Here is a 23,202-nt window from a genome sequence, read left to right as displayed (position 1 = left end):
TGGAAGTACTAACAGTGACTGGCAGCTATTGTTAAATTTCAGGTTACCAATTTGCGACTTTTGACATCTAAGTCACTACTTGTCAGTAGCAAAACAGCAAAATGGTGAGAGTTAATAGAGAAAAATGCTGATTCAGACATACTTAAATAGCAACATTGCTGAGAGTTCCCCTTCCACCTTAATTATTGATTGGTTAGACTGTAGGGCAATGATTCTCTTCCCCTCCAGAGTAAATATGGTCTTTCCTATTCTCAGCTTGTTTTCCTGTTCATCCAAGACCTATGCTGTTATTGTTTTACGCTGCAATTTTCCAGGATGACAGCAACTTGCTCCTTAAACTCTAGATAGCACGGAAACTCAAACAGACCCAAGTGAAGCAGAGGAGCAGAAGAGCCTGAAGTACGACAGACAATGAAGGACTTAATTGGCATTTGTCATTGAAGAGGATGATGTCATGGCTGGCAAGTACTGTGAACCCTGGAGTGATACTGGTGGTTAGGTTTGGAGGGTGGTCACTGACAGCTTGATATCCTGTGAAGAGCAAGCTTATCTGATGTCAAGACATATTGGATGGAGAGATTCAGGGTCTTCCTTTCTCTTGGTGAGGGGACAAAGAGCAACAGCAAGAGTGATAAAGGGTTGGGCATGCCAGGAGGAGATAAGCAAAGCCATTGACCCAAGCTCAGCTCCTTCCTCTACATCGTCTCACTACCTGGGGACTCCTGCTGAAGACAGCCTGCCTTGGGAATAACGCTGACAGCCTGGACATGCTCCTTGGCTTTCTTGAAAGGCACGTACCCTCCTGGTGTCAGGCAGAACTGCAAAGGATGTGGTGCTTTATGTATTTCTTCACACAAGGTTGTTGTAGGGGAAGTCCTCTGCAGAGACGGATGCCTTTCCGCTCCTATGGTATTTAGTGAATATCTTAGAAAAACAGTCTCGCTTCCAAGTGTGCCTGTTGTGGTTACTGATGACACATGGGATTTTGTGCTTATGGAGCACAGGGAACTGGCCTCCACTGCAATACCAGGGCAAGGACGGATCTATCCAAATGTTGACTGATTTTTTTGATTTTTTTATTTTTGGTTAGCCCACAAAGAAAATTTGCAGATTGAATATAGTTCTTGTGCTGTGATTTTCTTCACGGAGTGGTTGATATACCTGTCTACACTGATCTAGTAACAAACTGTAAGTTAGAGTGCTGCTTTTAAAAGGGATGAGAGAGGTACATTAAAGTAGTTTAATTTTTCCTTTATCTAATAGCATTTTTTTTCAGTGAGGGAAATACAAGTTGTCTCAAAGCCCCTGGTGAGATCAGTGGATTTTTTTTTTCATTTGATAAGGATTGAAGGTATAAATGGAGCTGTAAAGCTTGTTACTATTTGTAGCTTTTTCTCTTTTTTAGCCTTGCTATTTACGTTGATGATGTTATTAGATAATTCTGGATGTTGGAAAGGAAATGATCAAATAGGTAGCGTTTAATTTGGAATGAAGAAAAAGCATATAGCAGAACTGTGGAAGAAATAGCTGCAGTGGTCCTGTCAATTGCATAGCATTAGGTCAAATAGAATGTGATATGTCTTGGGGCTATGTATTCAGGGCTTACATCTCAGTTCAGTCTGTTTTAAACAGCCAGCTCTATGAAGATAATGGAAAACAGGGTTGTATTTGCATACAGATCCCTGGGGAACTGCTTCTTGAATATTTAAGGAGTATATGTCTGATAATATGTTCCAAGATTGCTTTAAAGTAACTGGGTTTTTCTTAAAATGAAAAAAACTTCAGAAGTTCATACTGCAGATTAAATAAGTAATCATTCTAGAAGTGGTTGGGCATATTATATAAATGGTTAGACAGATAATATAAATGGTTTCCCTTTTTATTGTCCAGAAGGATAGTCTGTTAACTGTACTTTAATCTAGCTTTGTGTTTAAATAGTATTTTTGGAATTAAAAAACTGAGTAGGAGTGATGAGGTGCTTTTATACTTCTATACCTTATTGGTTAAGACCAGCACTGGTTTACTTTGTTCAGTTCATAGACAGTAAGGCCAGAAAAGGCTATTGTAATCATTTATTCTAGGATCTTATATAACAGACATCGGACTTTGCTAAATTAATTCTTTGTTATATTAGAGGATTTTGTTATTGGTTTAGAAAAAATATTTTTATGATATATAAATTGTCTGTGATGAAGAACCTGTCTCAGTTCTAAGAAAGTTGTTTCAGTGGTTACTCACTCTTATGAAAGAAAAAAAAAGAAAGAAAAAATGAAATGAAAGTATTATCTTCCTTCTAATTTGAATTGCTTTATCTAAAGTTTTGAGCTATCGTCTCTTACCAGTCCTTCTTCAGGTAAAGGAGGTAACCTATCCTCAGCCTGCTTTTTCTCACATGTAACTGAGAGAATGTGATCAAGTGCCCTTTAACCCTCCCTTTGATAAGCTGTAGACATTGAATTCCTTCAGACGTTTGCTGTTATGTTTTCCAATCTGTCATCCTCTTGCCTGTTCGCAAGAAACCTCTATGATTTTTTTTCACTTGCTTTCATGACCTGTCTGTGCTAAAACTAGATGTTTTCCCTCTTGTTGTTCCAACAGTGTCAAATACAAGCACAATATAATACGTCTACTCATTATTTCCAGACTGTACTTTGAAGAAAGATAAAATAATTTTGATAGCTGTGTCATACTACCAGAAGCTCATTTAAAGATGATTATTAGCCATGGCTCCAAATCTTTTCCATAATTTTTCTTCCCAGGAAAGAGTTTTTCCATCCCATGGCTAGGGCCTGCTTCAGTGTCTGTTCTTCAAAGGAGTGCAGAAAATCTAGAATTCAGGAAAATATTTAAAATCTGCAAAATGTACCTCCCAATGTGACCACCTAAAATCCATTAAATAGCTAGATAGCCTTTACCTCAACCAGAAGCCATAGGCTTAATGTAGAAATAATTAAATGAAGTTGTATGGCGTGCATTATGTAGAAGATTAGCCATGATGGCTGTAATAATACTTTCTGCTATTACTGCTTCTATTTAAAGCAAAATAACAGAGTTGGAAGCAACAGTTTCAGAGCTTTTATGATGTTGCTATTTGATAGAATCGTCGTGGAGACATTGTTACTCTGCTGCTTAAGAACAGATATATTTTACTTATATTTTCATCACTTTATTAGGCTCAACTTAATGGAATTTTGAGTCAATCAACTAGAAATCATTATTTCCTGGCACAATGCAGATGTTAATGCTCTTCCAAATCGCCACTGATACGCACTTTTTCTGAAATACGAGTTTGATTTTTGTTTTTTCATTTTTAGCTTCCCAGTGAAGATACTGATATATTTGAGAGTGCTTCGCAGTGCTTATCATTGCTGGTTCAGCTGTATGGAGGGAGCAGTCAGGAGAGTATGTCTCCAGAAAACATGGACAGCTTTGCTGAAGTACTGAAGTCCAAAAAAGATCCACGAAAACTGAAGCTTTTGTTGAGAATTATAAAGAGATTGGTGAGTTGGCTGCTAAACATTTTTGAAGTCCATATGTTTCTTTTATATTACTGGATAATTTGGGGGCTGTTTTTTTCCTCCTAAAGTAAAACAGAGTATAAAAGAATTTTGAAAACAAAACATGCGAAGTTAAATTTCATGTCTTTAAATTTCTGGTAACTTCTCTGGAAGAACCTCTTACGAAATGATTGTTGGATTTCTCCTATTTCAGTTAATCATTCAGCTATTTAAACAACTGTTATTTATATATTTGTTTAGTACTTCAGCTTTATGAAGTATCAGAACAATTTTCTGAATGCCTTCTGAAAGAACTAACCTTGTAGCATTAAATAGCTGTTCAGAAACACGGTACTTGATTTCACGGTAAATGAAATGCCATTTTGTACTTGAAATAGGTTTGTCCACGGAGTGTTGACTCCTGGTTCTCACTGAGTGACAGGGACAGCTTCTGCTGGAGTGGCTGTAATGCAGAGTGCCAGTCAGTGGGTATTAGTTTGGTGATGTTGTTGATGGGAAGGAGTTTCAATTCTGTCGTGCTTTGACACAGCGGCATGACAGCAGTCTTGTGTCTTTCCAGTCGCTTAGATGGAAAACCTTCTGTATCTGTAACATTCTCTCGTATACTAGTATGGTTTTTATCTTGAAGTACCTTGGTAAGAAGCTTTGTCTGCATTGTCACCTTGCATTGGTTGATTACTTCACCCTTTATTCTTCCAGAGCAGGAGTTTTCAATTAAAAGAGGGTAACTTCCCCCATGTAAGAGGCAGAAGACACTTGAATTTTGCAAGTGCAGCACTCACTATTAGAGTAAGGTCATAATCAATGGCAGCAGGAGTCGTCCTGCTTTCAGAGTTAAGAGGAAGTAACCATAAATGTAACTACTCCTACATTCATACAATCCTAAAATCACATTCGGCCCTTTGAAGGCAACCGCCAGGCTGATGTGGCCCCTGCTGAAAATGAGTTTGACATCCCTGTTGTAGAGGTTTCAGAGCTGTTCCTGGCGTCTTTCTCATTCCTGTTGTATTTACATCACAGGAAAGTAAACACCATACCCTTCCTCCCAGTTTTGCTCGCTCCTATCTCTACCTAAAAGATGCATGAATATATAAAATTAAAATTGAAATGATGTTTAGAATGGATAATTTATCTAATTCTTGACATCCTCTCAGGTATCACTCCTTTATTTTTCATGCTGTTCCTTAAAAAGAGAATTCTAGGAAAGGTTTTTTAAAGACAGTTCCTATTGATTTTTTGCTCGCATCTGTGCTTCTCTTTCTCTGTAATTCTTGTGCTGCGTACTTCTGGTTTTTGCTCTTCCCCAAAAGCAATAAAAGAAGCGACAAATTGTGAGGAAAGGAAAGAAAAACAAGGCTGCAATATACATATCTAGATTGTTTGATTTTAGCATAGCTACAGACTTGTTTCCTTTCCCTCCGTTTTAAGGACTGTGGTTCAAAATTTGACCTAGCTTGCTGGATATTTAACACAGAAGCTTCTGTTGATTACCTTAAGAAAGGTACGCCATCACCTTTTGAATCTTGCAAGTTCCCATACTTTGAGATTTCTCTTTTCTATACCAATGGTACTCGTACTTGTTTTTTATAATATCAGGCATAGATTTTCTGTAATTATTTTAATGAGATCATAGGATTTCTTTTGAAAGTAGGGTTCATAGATAATTTGACAGATTATTTAATAAATCTTACCTTATTTCTCTAAACCTTAAAAAGTCGTGTTCAGAGGAGATGATTATCTTGTCAAAATTGTCACACTCACTAAAGACATTGAAATATAATCATATCTATTTAAGAAGGATTCAGCCCACATCAGCTATTCATGTTGAATTTTGAAGCCTAGAGCAGTGTGTGGTTTTGGTTTGGTTTTGGTTTTTTTTAATATCTGAGCAATATTTTAATCGAGGGATCATTAAGCACACCAATTTCTATTCTTGCCAATCAGTGATTGTACAGAGCATCTTTCCGATCTGCAGTCATATGAACTTTGTTGTTACAGGCACAGGTATTGCTTATGTAAGACAGGAATATACAAAGGGAATTCAGTGTGTTTATGCTATAGCTGGCTTTATAGCATGTGTTTCTGGAAATAACGAAAAGGCATAGCAGTGTGACTAGCTCAAGTGTTTCATATGACTCCAGTGAGCCAATGGAGACAGGTGTCTCAATTTCAGTCTTCAATTTAAAGCATGTCACAGAATTTGTTGACGTATGAGTTTACCTTGAAGAAATGGAAACTTATTTGGATGTGTTGTTTTAATTTAGTAGTATTCATTCATTAAGTTTTGTCTCCAGTAGTTGGAGGAGGGGGCCAGACTGGAGGGAGTGTGGATTATCCTCATACAGACTTATTAATGGAATCGCCCTGAATATCCCCTTTTAAAAGCTCATTAAGGGTGAAAACCAGAAAAAAAGTGCTTTGCACTAACTTTTGTAACTGTGTAGATGAGGATCATTTAAAAGCTTTAAAGAGGTAGCATTAACTGTCTTTCTGGGTTTTTGTTTGTTTGTTTTGTTTTATAACCACCTCTAAGCATTCAAAGCTTCTGGCTCTGTCAGGCCCAAGTTAACCAATCTTTTTTCAAGTATATTCTGTCACTGGCATTGATATAACGGATAGAAACTGAATAAGGTTATTGGATTGAAGAAAGAGGGTTTCGTGGTTTGGGGTTTTTTCCCCTTCAGCCCTTTTACTAACTCTCTTGTTCTGGTTGCTTCACCTTGTGTTAGACAATATTGCTCTTCAGATATTCTTCATCTTTTTTAGCAGCATTTGTGTCACGAATCAGTGACGTCAGAGGAGTGATCTTGTCCTATTCTTTGGTTCTGAGAGCCTCTCCTGCCACCCTTTATGGAAATCACTATCTTATCACTTCATCTCTTCTGTGAAGACATAGTGCATCTTGTCACAGTCCAGTAAATCATCTAGATTAAAGTATTTATTTATGAAGTGCAGGAAATTTTTATTTGGGAAGCAAATAGTTTGATTTTTGCCTGCTTTACTGAGAAGTTTTTCACTTCTCTTTTCCCTAGAGGAAAAAATGTACCTGACATCTCAATTTACCATCTAGTATGTAAGGTAAAGTCACGTGATTATCAACAGAATTTTTATTGAACTGACCAATATCTCTACCACACACATAATCACTGTCAAATTACAGCTGACTACTGACAAATAAAAGGTTTCAGCTTTCAAAATAAGAGAAGACTCTTTTTATTCCATCTAGCAACAAGGAAAAATTCCTCTGAGAAATGTGAATAAGCATCAGGCTTTAACAGGCAAATTTGCACTCACTGTGGAGAGTGAACTTTTGTTCTGTGACTTCTACCTTAAGTACTTGTCAGAAAGTATATTTGAATTCCACCCAAATCACACTTTTTTTCCTTCTGATATCTTTCTAGAACCTCATTTTCACTAATTTTCATATCTTAACTGTCAAAAAGTTTTCCATTCTTTATTTGTGAGAAGCTAAGACATTTAGGATGTTATCTGCATGTCAGGTACTCTGGGCGATACATGTAAGGATTTTTCAAATTGTATTAGATTGCATAGTAAAGATGTTAAGACTAGAATGACAATACTTGAGCTGTGGCAAAATTCCGTAAGTTTCATTAATTTCATTGTAGGGCTGTTGAAACACTAACTTGCTCTCCCTGCCAGTTTGGGCCACGGCTAGGGCATCACTGTGCATCTGCAGCCAGACTTACTATCCTGTTTCCAGTGAACCAAAGCCTGGGGAGCCACTGGTCATGACGTCTAAAATATCATTCAAGTTATGCGTCTCTAAGTATTTCTGTCATGCGGATTAGCAACAATATCATCGAGTTTTATGCAGAGGTGTGTTGAGTTCACATCTTTTGAATTGACAGTTGTGTGTTCATATATTAAAATATATGTATTTTTACTCTTGATAGTTTCCTGATTAGGTCCTCGTTATATTAGTCACTGATCATGTATTATGGGGAAAGACATTTAGAGCTTGAAGAGATACACAGTCCAGGTAGGACAAATGTTTTATTTAGGGCAGCAATTCTGCAATCCCTCTCGAAGTTGAACGTCTTGCTGGAGATTTGCTCCTCAGTAGATTCCTGCAAATATGTCTGCAGGGAGCTTCCCTCAAAGAAGCTGAAGCAAAATCCTGACAGATTTTCAGATAGTATCAGCTCCAAGGATTCAGCGCCACAAGGAGGTGCTTGTGCAGCAATTCCCAGCAGAATCTGCCTTCCCAGAGCCTTACAAAGCTGCCGGAACCTGTTGTATATCCTGCTGAGAGAGCACAGTGCTCTCGAATTGGCTCAGTTAGCTGGAGAAAAACTTCTTATGCATCTTTCTTCTAACCTGGCTCTTTTAAGCATGCCTTTAATTAGTTTCATTAATTACTAAGGCAATCCATAGTATTCCATTGCTCTAAGGAATAACAGGGATGCTTGTTAGACTGTGAATATAATAGTTACTTATGGATTACTGACATGTATGGGTATACTCACTATAAAGGCACACGTTATGTATGTTCTCCTTAAATTACATGTCTTTTAAAAGTCTGCTGACTCTTATATGAACAATTTATACCCTTCATTAGTATTAGTCTTTTATTTTCAAGTTGTTACCAAGCCTGCATCCCTTCTTTATAGACCATGTTTTGTTGGCTTCAGTCTAGTAGAGTAATGGCCTTGGGTAGGATGAAGCATTTCATTAGATACAAACAACTTAAGATCACTCCCCAAGAAAAAAAGCTAATCAGCATTAAGATACATTATGCAGATCGTAAACAGGATGGGTTTCTCAAAATGCTTAGAAGCAAATTCATGGGAAGGGTAATGCCTCTTCACCCTTCCTGCCATGAGGTGAAGCTCTCTCTGTTTGCACACTCGGACAGGCCTTTGCTTTGGAGTTTTTAGTTAAATTGGAGAGAGTCCGCAGAGATGAGCGCTGGGGAGGCCTCCAGGGCCTGAAGTGACATGGCAGCCATCCACCATGGCACCCCCAGCCTTGTCATACCCTGACATGGGAGGAAGAAAATGGGACAAAAGGGAGACCTCTCTCCTCCTCCTCCATTCTGGGTTTTAACCTAGTCCCAAAGTAAGCTTTTCAGTGTCACTTTTTGAGTTTGCATATGGTTTGACTGCAATGCAATCTAATGACTCTCCTTTAAGCAAAGCAAAACATTACAATGTCCCTGATGGATATTAGCAGTCAGCAGGGATATTTGTGAGTTGGAATTGCTGGGCCAGGCCTTTCCCTTTGGTCAAGAAGCAATATATTGAGTTTACGGCAAAGAGTTCAGAAAAGCTGGTTTAATTTACTCAGAAGATGAATGCAGCTAATCACAACTACTCTAATATAATTAAACCAACCATTAAACAATGATTTAAATAGAGCTAGTATTGTATAATTTAAACAAATTCAACATTTGGTGGGCACAGTTCTCTTGCGGTGCAGCCCCTTTGCTGCACTTTGTTGTTTATTGAACAGACAATTAAGCCAATATTGATCAATTTACCTCAGTGATTTAGATATTTTTTTAAATTTCACTTAAGCCGTATTTTGAACTTCTTTTTTCCCCACTTTGTAACATCACATACATTATACTTCCATTGTTAAACCCTGGTGGAAGATTTTTTGTTTTTTAAGCTTAGTAAAGCATTTTCAGTAGCACTAAGCAGGAAAGCATTTAGTCAATGAGAAAGTGTAATTGTTAATAGTCAAAACGTAATAATATACCAGTTTCTTCTCAGACATTCTATGAGCAGTACCAAGTCCTAAAATGTGGATTATTTAGCTTATAATTGTTTACTTGATATTAAGAATATCATAGCTTTTCAAAAAGCATTTTTCTAAAGTACTGTATGAAAACTTTATTAGTATGTCTAGTAATACTTAGCATAACCAGATGTGACATGGATATTGTAGTTGATTATCATTTCAGATCCTGTCACATTTTTCGTAGTACTATACATGGTTAATTTTAACTTGACTAATTACATTCTGTGTTTCAAAGTCCAGGATACAAATTTTCACTGCATATGTTCAATAAGACTTTTCATTTTTCGTCTGAAATGGTTAGATACTGTTTCACCTTAGAGGCACATGCATGTTAATGACCTGTGTACCTGGTTTATGTAGCTTGTGAAGGGCTAAATTCAGGCTCATTTATAATTTGTGCAACTCATGGAGTGTTTTCAGGATGCTGAGAATTACAATATGGTGACACTGTCCTTGGCTTTATCTTTTTTTGGCATTTGCATCCTATGGTTTCCACTGGCGAAGATCAGAGAATATTTTGGTATTTAGATTTACACACTTGGTTAGGGCACTGAAAGAATTTTGATAGGTCTTCTCTGTTTCTGATTAGACCTCCTTTTCACTTACCTCTTTGAATTTTACAATATCCATCTTTCAGCTGCCAACATTTTTAAGTGCAGCATTCTGAACTTGTATACTGATGGGGTTTCTTCCAGTACTTATCCTTCTGTCTCATGAAATTAAACAGGATATGTATCCTTGGGTAAGTCTCAGTCACTGATGCGGTCCCTGGAATTCTTATCTTCCCCTGTCTTGTCACTTTTGATCCTGTCCAGAAGTTCTGTGGCTGATACCAGATCACAGAAAACTTTGCTGTTTTTTGACCCAAAGCACTAGATGGTACAGGAATGTTTTGCTTATTTCTTCTCATAGAAAAGGCAAATATTTAAATCTCGATAAGATTGTCCAGGCTTATAGGATTGCTTATTTCTGGCTGGATCAGCATGCTCTTCTGCTGTGTGAATTTTGTACTTCTCTGACTACACTTGCTCTAAATTCAATTTATGTGGTATAGCTTGTATCCCTGTGTATGTGTAACCATAAACACAGCGTATTTTCTTTTTGTATGTGACTTGAGGTATTCTTAACTCAAAGTGTCAAGAAATTCTGAATAACTATGGGAATTAAAATTGTATTTTAAGTGAATCTAAGCTGAGGTTTTTTTTAACTGATCACTGTATTCCACAAGCCTGTTCTGTTAAAAATACTAGGTTTCACATAACCTGTGGTAAAATCAGAACATTAAGTAGGGATGCATAAGGTCAGATGATGAGGAATTTTTAATACAATTAACTTAACATTTTGGAGGGTATACAGCAGTTTTTATAGTTTGGAAGCTTTTGATTAAGGCAATATTAACTGGGACTTCCAACTTTTCATGTGATTTAGTTCCCACCTTTTTGCAGCTGGTGATATGTCTGGAGTATCCGTGGTTATCTTAATCTAGAGGTGCTGTTTTGTTTTATACATTTACACTTATGCAATGACTAATTTGCTGTCAGTGTTTTTACTGTAACTGTGAAGTGCTTTCTCCATACCAAAGAGAGCACACTACCCTTCCTCTGGTATTTCCACCACACAGACAAACACCTGCTTTGCTAGCAAATCGTACAGTGAGTTCTCCCATTCCCAACCCAGAAGTTCAAACACAGGGCTATTTTAATGGCTTTCCTTCATTTTTCTTTAGTGTTTGCCTGATGCTGACAACTTTCTAATGCACAGCTGGATGGCTCCTATTTTTGCTGCTTTCTACTTTGTCCTAGCAGCTTTATGTTTAATATTACTTGCCAGCCCTTATAAGCTGCTGGGATGCTTAATGTTTGCAAAATATTTCAGGTCCTTTGATAAGGAGTAGTAAACATTAACAATATTTTTCTAAGAGGATCTACCAACACTAGTCAAATGGGATTAAATTGCTAAAAATATTTTCTCAGTTTGAGCATTAATACCAGGTTGCACATATTTCTTGGGTCTGTAACATTAATAGCAGTGTATGAGCAGTAGTTGCTGCTTTCATTATTATTATAACTGAATTGCATTAGTGCTTGTAGACCAGGACCCCATTGTAGTAAACTCACTGCAAACAAAGTAAAAAGGCATTTCTTGCTCCCAAGAACAATCCAGCTTGTTTCCTGTCTTCAAAATAAACTGAAGGTATTGCCCGAAAGGGACTCTCCCAAACAGGAAATAATTCAATATGAGGATGACCATCCTGTCTAAAATGGATCCTTGGGCAGCGTTCAGTTCTGTGCAAGCAGGAATGGGAATTTGACTAGTTGCTCCTGATTATTAATACAAAAGTATCTTCATTTTATTCCTAACTTCAATTGTTATGGTCACAGGAGTATTTCAAAATCCTTGGTCTTCATGTAGTCTTCATATGGGGCCATTTCCAGAAACTAAAAGAGCTTTAAAAGATTTTGTTGCCCATGTTGAAAATGAGATACAGGTACCTGTGGAAAACAGGTTTACTGTGAATTTTTGCAAACTCATATTGCAAATCCTTCAACAAAACCTCCCTTTTTATTACATCTGTTCTCTTAAACTCAGTCTCCTTGCTGACAAGTTTACTGAGGGTGAAATAGTCTATTATGTTTCAGTGTGTAAGTAAAATTTTAACTACCATGTACCAGGAGGAAATCTAATGTAGGAATTAGATTCCTGGTTGGAAAGGAGTGGTCCTTCCTGTGACTTCTAAATCATCTAGTGCTGGACAGCCAGACTACGTTAATCCTCAGCGCTCCCTTATTTTACTTGCCAATGTTTCTATCAGTAGATTTTTTAAATGTATTTCAAGTTCTGCTCTTTAATATGGCACCTGGCAAACAACACTTTGTCTAGATCCTTACCCTCTTCATTGTGTAAGACTGGGGCACTGCTGAAAAGTGGGTGTTCCCAAAAATCTTGCCATGAGCAACTCTGCAAGTTACACAGAGCTTGATTTAATAGCAAATGTGTGGATGCAGATAAACAGGGAATATAGTTAGAGTGCTTAAAGGGGTATATTGTAGAGGGAGACAGTGCTTGGCCATCAAGCAGTACAGATGTGGGACTCTGAGGCACATAACATAGGCAAAGGAGACAAATATATTGACAGGGCATTTCATATGTAGCTTGTCTGTCAGATGGAAATTGTGAGTACAAATATGACACAGATACAACAAAAGTATGCTGGTTGTAGTAAAGAGACCGAGCAATCTGACCATATGAAGCAAAAGACAGGCAGTGTTTAAGGAGTTAGAACTTATTGGAAAGATCAAAGGTGAAAATTATTTTAGAAGCATCAGTCAAAACGTAAATGCAGTGAAAGAATCCAAAATACTTGAAGTTTTTTCCCTGGATATCTCATGCATCTAATGGTTGGCTGACGTACGCGTTAACAATAAGTGCATACTTCTGAAGTTCCCCAACAGAGGGCCCATGCTAATCCCTGGCAATGGTAACTGTATCTGTATGAAGCTGCACGGTTTCAAATGAGTCCATGATTCACATAAGTGTTTTGAAACAAGGTTATGTTTAAAAATAGCATTTGTGTGTATTGAGGTTAGACTTTCAGTAGATTTCTACAGTAACTGACCCCCCCCCAATTCAAACAGTGATTCAATCCAGGATCTCCAGTGTTGAAACCTCAACATTTTAAATTATGAAGACTCTACTAGTTAAACATTTATAAAGTACCCAGTGCTGTCACTTCTTTAAACTACTAAAATGTAATGTTTTTATACGAACATCATTATAAATTTATAACAAATTTAATTTGTGGTGATGCAGTGTTCTATGGACTGTGAATTAGTGTCCTAAATTTCATACAGCAGATGCTTTCTCCTGGATGCAATGCCTGGTTGATGAGTTTATATGATGCAGCATAAGAATGTCTCGTAATTTGCATGCCAGCTCTCCTCTGCTTATACAGCTTGTTTTTTTAGGCATTTCAGGGGGCATTTTGAGAGCAGTGAAGTTGACATGCAATCCTCAGTCTTGTTAAAAGCAGATGATTACCTAAATCCTTTAATATTAATAAAAGAGTACTTTCTCTAGTAATATGTAGTAGTCGTTTAGAAATGGATCAATAGATGCATGTGACTTTATAGTATCAAATAGCCTCAATGATGTAAAAATCTCATTTTTTAAGGAAATATAGTGGTGTACTTAATTGCAAGAGACCTGTTGTAGAGCATAACTCTCATATACGTTGAAAAGTCAAAATGGTATGTTCCGCAGTGCATAATATTGTATTTTGTGGGTGAAAATCTCATCTTTACCTTAGTAATGGTAGTGAATAGGCTTATTGCATATCAGAATTGCATCTGAAGAAGATAGCTGATACCAAAACCTGCTACTACCTGTGCTAAACAAAATGTGTGTATAAAAATCTGCCATGTATACATGATGTGAGGTATATATATGTGATGCGAGGTATGTGTACTAAACATTGGGGTCCACTGACTAATAATTTAAACAAATTATGTTATTTGTAACTGCAATTTACTATTATCCCATTTCATCACTGAAAAAAAAAAAATCAAGGCAGAATACCTTGTGCTTATTCTATTATGTTAATACCTGAGTGCTTCTTATGTGGCTTTTCATACAAGGTGCCATCATTTCCAGGGAAGTGCCGGCTTGGGATACCCTACCTGTCCCCCAGTCAGAGGTTTTCCCTGCAGTGTCTTGGGGACACATAAATGCAGGATTTTCCAGGGGAGCCTGGGCCCAGTGCTGCTGGCCCTGAGTGCCGGAGTTGAAAAGCTTTGCAGAGCTTACTGGTAAAGTAGCATTTAGTCAGCCTTAACATTTTAACTAAGACCCCTCAGTGGGTAGCTGTGTGTTGCTTATTCTTATTAAAGCAAAAAGTCTAGACAAAGCAGATTGGAGTTAAAAAACAAAACCAAATTAATCTTTCACAATCAAATAATTCCCTTGGAAATTAGTATATTAACACATTCTCATACTGCTACTTTTCTTCAAAGTGCTACCAGTATTTAAATATTATAAAAGATATTTTTTAGCATACTTGATAAAATAAGAGGTTTACATAAAGCATAAAAGGAATCTTTGTTTATAAGGATCAGGGCCCTCACTTGTCATTTTAAACCATTAGTACAGTTTACATATTTGCTATATAAATGGGGGTATATTCACATAATGGCACACAATATTTATTTTCAAAGTCTATAACTATAAGATGGCTAAGAGTAATTTGTGCCCCATATAGCTCTCAAATATGTGTGGCCTTGACTCTGCTAATATAGCAATATTTCTTTTAGCTTGGTGAGGAAAATTATTATTGCTGAAAAGCAAATTACAGCTGTCATTGAAAGATTTAAATAATATACCTTCAGGATTGCTCAAGTGGACTTTTGCTCCACTGAGGAGCTCTGATGACATCAGAGAGATGCTCATGCAATTTATTCATGTAATTGTAGTTCCAAAATGGAATATATATTACATTTTGAAGGTGATGCTGTTTAATAATGAATGATTTTATAGACTCTTCTAGTGTCTATATTGCCATAACACTATATTTGTTAGGAATCTTTTTTCAAAATGTCTGTTTTACTTTACTTTACCTCTACTTCCATGGTTTTGATTCTTCTCTCCTGAACTAGATGCTTCAAATTTTTCTTGAAACTTACTTTTTTTCTTTTTTCTTTTTTAAATTTATTTTCTTTTTTTTTCTTTTTTTTTCTTTTTTCTTTTTTTTTTCATGAAGCTGAAAGCTTTGTGGGAATCGATGTTGAAATGTGGAGAAGCAAGAATATTAAAATGCCTACCTTCATCTTACATTTTGACCACTGCAGGTTTCAACAAGATTCTCTTCCTCTTCTTGCAACTTCGCACTTCAGTTTTGCGTAACTATTTATGATCTCAAGAGTACATAATTACATTAGCATACTGTTACGTTCTTGTGTATATAAGCTTATTAGGCTTATATACTGTTCTGTAATCCTTTAAAATATTCTTATTAAATTATAATTTGTCTTATTTTTTTAGTATTTCCATCTACATAATGGCTAAAAGTTTCTAAAATGACTAGGGTTTGAAATATGGTAGTTTTCCAAATTTAGTTGCAGAGATTCCAAAGGATATCTAATTTCCTGAAAGTACTGATTACTTACTCCTGCATATCAAGCCTACAAAAAGTTTCTCTGGTTTAACGTCCCAAGTCATTAGGTACTTTAAGTTCTAGGAAAAATTATTTCTCTTACAAGTGGATTGAAAGAAGAGACCAAAGAATACACTGGGGAGCAGAAATTCTATAGAATACTAAGTATTTTGGTTTAACAATTTAAATTGTATTTAAGTTCTTTCAGTTGTACATTTCAAGAAAATGAAACGTAGTGAAATAGGAGACTAAACTATGTGGGAAGCCTAATAGTCTTCCTATAAGCAAAGCTAGCACCAATAGGTTTTTGGTTTTTAAAGTTGTGTCTTTTTCCTCCCTCCCTTTTTAAGAAACTGTTTAAAATGGGAGATGAACCTAGTAATGACGTAATCAAGCTTTTGACCCACAAAGTTCAACTGGCTTTGAAATAAGGCAAACCAAAATCGTTCATCTCTACTAGAAAAGAATAACAGCCAAACGTCAGTCTGCCAAGATTGTTTTATTCAGCTCTTGACTAATACCTTGTAGAATACTTCCAGAGCTTAAAAAATGATGATACTTTTAATTGAACTTGGACGAGAAAGTAGACTGCAAATGCAATCACTCTGACAGTGATTAAATGACTCTGCGATATCTGGGAGTAAGGCAAGGTGCGGAGGACAGAGCGGGGACGTGGACTGGAATACGAAAGGAGCAGCACTGACTACTGCTGAATACGTGTACGTGAGAAAGAAATAATGATGTCTGGAAACGATTAGAGATGAGAAATGCAAAGCAGTGATCAATGCTATCTCAATACCATGGCAGTGCTGCAATTCTGAATCTGTGTGATTCCCAAACAATATGAAACACAGTAGATTTTGAGGCTACCGAGCATACTGATTTTAGTGTGATATGAATCCTGTGTCTCACTATGTACAGCCTGGTCCCTCTGTGCTGTTTTGGTCCATCTCCCCACCCAGCTTACAGGGGTTCAGCTTGCAGCCTCTCTCTTCCAGCGAAGAGGAAGGAAAGAGGTTGGAGGTGGTTACACTCCTTGTGTACCTTTCTGTTCCTTTTTCCTCTGATGGACAGAGATGCATCTCCCACTCCTCTGTGGAGATGCTGGATCAGAGCTGTTTTTCTGTGTTATAATGTCCATGGAGGGGAATGTGATCCAGTGAAATTGTGTGCATTCAGGAAGACTGTATGGAGAGAGGGAGGGCACCAAAGCCACCATGTACTGTAAACGTCATCATTGTATCAGGTCTTGCAGGGACATTGAGAAAGACATTGAGGTACTGGAGTGAGTTCAGAGAAGGGCAGTGAAGCTTGGTGAAGGGTCTAGAGAACAAGTCTGATCAGGAGCAGCTGAGGGAACTGGGTCTGCTTAGCCTGGAGAAAAGGAGGCTGAGGGGAGACCTTATTGCTGTCTACAACTACGTGAAAGGAGGTTGCGGCATGGAGAGTGTTTGTCTCTTCTCCAAAGTAGCAAGTGATAGAATGAAAGGAAATGGCCTCAAGTTGTGCCAGGGGAGGTTCAGAATGGATCTTGGGAAAAAATTCTTCATGGAAAGGGTTGTCAGTCACAGGAAGAGGCTGCCCAGGGAAGTGGTTGAGTCACCATCCCTGGAGGTGTTTAAAAGACATATAAATGAGGTTCTTAGGGACATGGTTTAATGCAAGTGTTAAGTTAACAGTTGGACTTGATGATCTTGAGGGTCTCTCCCAGCCTAAATGATTCTATGGTTTTTCTAGCCATGATCACATTATTAGTGAGAATAGAGAAGTTCTGGCAACCTTACTTCACAGAATCACAGAATGGTTGGGGTTGGAAGGGACCTGGAGATCATCTAGTCCAACCCACCTGCTAAAGCAGGTTCACCCAGAGCAGATTGCACAGGAATGTGTCCAGGTGGGTTTTGAATGCCTCCAGAGAAGGAGACTCCACAGCCTCTCTGGGCAGCCTGTTCCAGGGCTCTGGCACCCTCAAAGTAAGGAAGTTTCTTCTCATATTCAGATGGAACCTCCTGTGCTTCAGCCTGTGCCCATTGCTCCTCATCCTATTGTTGGGCACCACTGAACGGAGTCTGGTCCCATCCTCTTGGAACCCACCCTTGAGATATTTATAAACATTGCTGAGATCCCCTCTCAGCCTTCTCTTCTCCAGGTTGAACAGACTCAGCTCTCTGTCTCTCCTCATAAGACAGATGCTCCAGCCCCCTAATCATCTTTGTAGCCCACCACGGGACTCCCTCCAGTAATTCCTTGTCCTTCTTAAACCAGGGAGCCCAGAACTGGACGCAGTACTCCAGATGTGGCCTCACTAGGGCAGAGTAGAGGGGGAGGACAACCTCCATCGACCTGCTGGTCACACTCTTCTTAATGCATCCCAGGATACCATTGGCCTTCTTGGCCACAATGGCACATTGTTGACTCATGGTCAGCCTGTTGTCAACCAGAACTCCCAAGTCCTTCTCTACTCAAACTGTCATCCAAAAGATTAAATAACATTCTATCTAGTTTATCATGCTAACATCATGTGAGATACAAATGCCATTACCCAGCAACTTATTTAAAAGAAAGCAAAAAGAGTGTTCATGTTTTAAGGAAAAAATGAATGAACGTACATGAAACAGCTGGATAAGTGCTGGCACCGCACTAATAAAGCAGCTATAGGTGCAGTAATCTCTGCACGCCCCATTCCTCTAGCAACCCTATAGAATTTCTGCAAGGCAGCCAGTGCAAACACTCTCACCCACGCCATGTGCTCATGGGTTCCTCCACACAGTTCTTCAGCCACACCTGGTGCCACACTTGCTGTATAGAAAGTATGTCCGTGCAGTCTAAGGGCCACCACGTAATGCAAGCATCACCTTAACTTCTCAAGCTGTATGTTTATAGGGTACTCAGCACAGTCTTGATTTTGACTGGAAGCATGAGACATGTAACTAGAAGGATTAATCAGACAAAAAGAGTGAAAAATGAGTTTGTAGCACCTGAGTGGCTCAAATGGCCCTTTATTCTTAATAGTTCCCTGGACAATCATTCTTTTAGATGCTGTATCTTATTGTTAGCCAAAGCTAAAATAACTTTGTCAGACTAGTACAAATGATTTCAGACCAAACAAATGTTTCCTGATGCCAGCTGTAGAACAATGGGCATAATAGAAGGGAAACCTGGTGCTCATATTTAATTACATATTTCCAGATGTTGGAAAGACTGGCCCATAAATTCCATGACGGTGCTGGAATTCCACATTTTGGCTTTCAGTTCACCAGTACAACAATCCTGATGAAAAATTGAGGGAAACAGGTTATATATTTCTTACATAATTAATATATTGCTAGATTAATGCTTAAAATATTGAGATGTCTTATGAGAGAGTTGTCACAACTTTAATATAAAAATAGAAAAATCAAATTGAGAAAAATATAATATTTTCTGCCACTCAAATGGCTTGCAAAGCTCATTATTTTAGTGTTATTTTCCTGACATCTTTTCACTAAAACCATGTGATTGAAAATAGAGGGATAATTAGCATTAGCCCATTTAGGAGAAACTGCTAGTGACAGAAACTTATTTATTGCTGTGTACAATTAAAATATGATGTGAACATGGGAGAATTTACATTAAAACAAGATTGCAGCTTGTCAGCAGTTTCCTTTGTTCAGCTGTGTCTTTATTAGGCTACAGCTGCTCACCTACTTTTATATGACTTTATAATAATAGTAGCAATGTCTTCATTACTGGACCTAAACCAGTTTGATTACACAACATGGAAAGAAAAAATGTATCTGATATAATCTTTGTTAAAGAACTAGATCTGGAAGTAAGATTATATACCAAAGGGAAAAAAAAAAAAGACCTTCCTGTCTCATCTTTTTATTGATTTTGGGAGGGGTTTTTATTCCTTGCAGTAAGTGTTGTTTATGCATAGCACCTAAGGTGATTTGTGTAGATAATTTTGCTGTTTTGTTTGGACGACTTCAGTGCATCTATAAATAACTTGAGACCTGTTCGGAAAAAAACAACCAACCAAACAACACACACGTGCATTTTTTCCTAATTCTGTGATTTTTGCGGTGTAATAGTTTGTCTTAGTTTATGTATTGAAGGATCTTTGAAACTCATAGTCCCGTTATTAAGGGGATCAGCTTCTTTATGTTCCTTGGCATAGATACACTGTGGGGGAAGGTCACAGTGAAATACCCACAGCCTTTTCCAGTTCCTATATCTGGATGGGGTAGTATTTCAGAGCCTACAAAGAGGAAAGCACAAGCTTCATCTGTCACTAGTGTCCTGCTGACACGCAACATCTTGAAGGAAAACAAGGCAAGATTCAAGGCCCTTATTTCTCTCTGGTCTAGAGATACAATTGAGCATAGAGAAGCCATCTGCAAGTCCCAATAAGAAGTTGTAAAAGAACGTTCTGGGAACCTTCTTGGAGCTTTCTAAACTGAAAGGTTTTGTGCTTTCAGGAGTAAAATAGGCCCATCATGTCTTCAGTGTGCCTAGGGGACATACCACCACTATTAACTTGAGCTAAGATGGTTCCCGTTGTTCTACAAAACAGTCAGAGAAGATATACTGGTTCTATTAATTTCATATATATATATATTTTTTTGCGGTTGCTCTGTGCAAGTGTAGCTATCACATGAACTTTCTGAGAAGATAGGTATCGACTTGCACAGTTTTCTTGCTGACTGCCTGTCTCTTCTAGCTGTCGTATTTCTGTCTAGAGGGTTTTATTTCTCACACTCAGCACTGTGCATAGACACAGAGTCGTAGCCTGTGACTTTGAACAGAATCTAAGACTGATTTTGTGGAGCAGCAGCAGGATGAATGAATGAACCAGGACTTGGGTCACGGTCAAAATTAAGACCTTGAGTATATGCCTCGGGTTCATTAATGTGGACAGAAAGAACTGTGTTTCAGTGATTTCTTGTGATTTTACTGATGGGAACCAAAATTTCCTTTCTTCAGCTTGCTAATGTCTGTAAAAAGGACCTTTACATTTCCCACCACCCCACCCCATTTTTAATTTTTGCTACAGATGGAAAAGCAGCAAACTGTTTCTTATTTGGGCAGTGTTCAGGCCTATGGTAGTAGTCAGTCTGGCATGTACAGCAATTGAATGCTTGCTGCTACTTTCACTATGCACTGTTCAAATTATCGTATTTTTCTTGTTTGGGGGTTGATGATGAAAGGCTGTCTCTTTGCTTTTCGTTGCTTCTGCTGTATGTTTCTAACATACCATAATGTCTCACTGCTCTGTATGAACATTCAGTTTAAACGCCAAGCAGCACTTAGAGCTGTGATCTAGATTCATCACTTCTAATTTTAATGACATGTTTCTGCTATTTCTTTTTACCTAAATGTGATATCACTGACATTGATGTAAATGGGTTATGTTCTCATAAATTATGATTCCATTTGCATACAATAATTCATGTAAGAATATATTGATATTCTAATACTAAAATTATGCTGTTTCTAGTTAAGCAATTACAGGTGTCAATAATTTTCCAGAATTACACCACATAATACATAATCGTCTCCTTATAGTACTTTCCTAATTCACCTCTAATCTCCGAACGTGGCTGAATATGTGGGCAGAGACTTCGGAGTGACACTGTTAGTGGTTTGCCCTCTGATGGCATTTTAACCTTTGCAGCTTCTGCTCAAATCTGGTTATTAATTTTAAAATGTGGAACAGCTCATAATTATTATACACTCCTGTGAAGTCACAGAGGAAAAAAGCCACAAATGTTTTGATGTTCTCACACTTGAAAACCGAGGCTTAAAAAACCCATAGTTTTAACTTTGTAGAAATCACTCACTAATGACAGTTTAATCACAGGGTTAAAACTGAGTGTGATCTAAAGCAAAGAAGAAAGGAAGAGGAGAGGCAAGGAATGAACAGATAGAAATATCACTGTACAGGACTATCTGAGCTTAGCCTTGGGTAGCAGAATTACTTGGCAGGGATTTTTTCCATCCCTTAAGCATTTAGAAATGAGGCAAGTATGATACTCAAGAAGTACAGTTGTACCCTGCAATTTTCAAATGAAGAAAACCAACTAGATAGTGACATCATTCTTGAAAGTTTGAATTTTATATAGTATTAGTTAAAATGACATCTAATTTACTTCTCAGTTGAGTTAATATACTTTCTTTTATATTTTTATTTTACTAGAGTGATTTATTTTTAACTCTTCAAAATGTACCCCTGCTCTCAAACATAGCTGATGTTGTTTGGTGTGCTTGCACGCAAGTGAACTAGAAATACAGACGAGAGCACAAAGTGATACTGAGTTATGAAAATTTTTGTGCACATCTCCCAAGAAATTCAACCTTCGATACGTGCATGTTTGCAGTGTCACTGGAGAGGAAGTCTATACAAATATTTTTGTTTGCATGTTTATTCTGGTTTACATAGTTTTAATCCACTCTATTTTTTACTTTATGGTCTGAATGAACCGTTGTATCAAAGCAAAAGTCAGATACTATCCTAAAATGTTTAGGCTTATTGGAGATGCAGGTGAGCAGACTTTGGTTCAAACTCGGAAACTGATAATGAAACTCAAATGTTTATAATATATTCTTACAGCTCTTGTGGAAGCAATGATGAATATTGATGTAATGCGAGTTGAATAAATCTTTTGCAGCAGCCATTTATAAAACAAATAGCGTTTCTCTTTACTGAAGCTGATGCCGGTAGGTTAACTGTTTTCATGCAAGTGTGGAAAGTTTCAAGTAAGGAAATGCATGGTTTTGTAGCAGCTTATACTTTTTATCAGTTCATTTCCTTTTAAATTTGGAATGGAAGAATAGTAATTGTAGTTTGTAATCAATGCTTTTAAAATATTTAAGAATTTTTTCTGAAGTTCCCATTATCTACCTAATGTAGATACCTTACTGATGAAGCTTTCAACCTTGATTTAGCTGTAAAGCTGAACACAACTTTATGGAAAGAAAATATTTAGTGTACATGTTTGAATTAGGTGAGTCTGCCTACCTAACTTAATGACCCTTATTTTTATTGACATGCAGCTAGCATTGGTTTATTGATCAAAGAAAAAGACTGGGGAGGGACAAGGATCAGGCCAAATCACATATAATTGTAGGGAAAGAGTTTTAGCATAAAAAAAGAAAGGTTTAGTACTAAATTAAATATTTATTTCATTTTTAATTATTTTAATCATTTGTCCTTTATGAAATTCAGTCAAATTTGAAACAAAAATGTTGTTTAGAGATGATATGCAAAGAGGCCTTGTACAAAAGGTTGAGGTGCAAAAGACTGTTGGAGAATTTTGAAGCTCAGTTCTTGGCTAGTTTTGTTATTGCGGTTCTTCTACCAAGGAGAACACACTACTCCAATTAATCTCTATTAATATTTAGGTGGATCTTCAATAACTTTCAAGCCCCTTCCCCTATTTCTGTCATTAATCAAAAAAAAGGCCACTTGTTTCTATGTGAACTTCTTTGGTCTTTAACTAGCAGATTCTAAGCAAAATGTATGATTATGTACATGCTGATATTACTGCAAGTAGAAATGGGAGAGGTCGCTGAGTTTCTGTCAGGATGTAATTTCCCCATGTTGTCTTTTATCTGGCTATCAGACAAACATCTCTGTAAAGTGTCTGTATTTAATTGAAGGTAATAATTTGAAATCGCCTGTCTGCCTCATTCAAGGTCATAGGCAGACTTGTTGATTCAGCTATTTCACGCTTTTGTAAATCAGTAGAGGTGGTTTCTTCTCACCTTTAAACATACGATGTCAAAGTATTTGTC

General features: G+C 37.4%; 1 protein-coding gene across 4 annotated transcripts in view; it reads left to right on the top strand.

The window, feature by feature from the left end:
* Positions 1–23,202, top strand: part of ULK4 (unc-51 like kinase 4) — a 240,662-nt gene that overhangs the window by 179,725 nt on the left and 37,735 nt on the right. For all 4 annotated transcript variants that reach the window (XM_065628834.1, XM_065628835.1, XM_065628833.1 and 1 more), the window contains exon 34: positions 3,315–3,500. In XM_065628834.1, coding sequence (XP_065484906.1) covers positions 3,315–3,500 — 186 coding nt within the window. The remainder of the gene's footprint in view (positions 1–3,314; positions 3,501–23,202) is intronic.

Source organism: Caloenas nicobarica, chromosome 2 (genome assembly GCF_036013445.1).
Source record: "Caloenas nicobarica isolate bCalNic1 chromosome 2, bCalNic1.hap1, whole genome shotgun sequence".
NCBI classification, from domain to species: Eukaryota; Metazoa; Chordata; class Aves; order Columbiformes; family Columbidae; genus Caloenas; species Caloenas nicobarica.
This window is presented reverse-complemented; position numbering and strand designations above follow the sequence as displayed.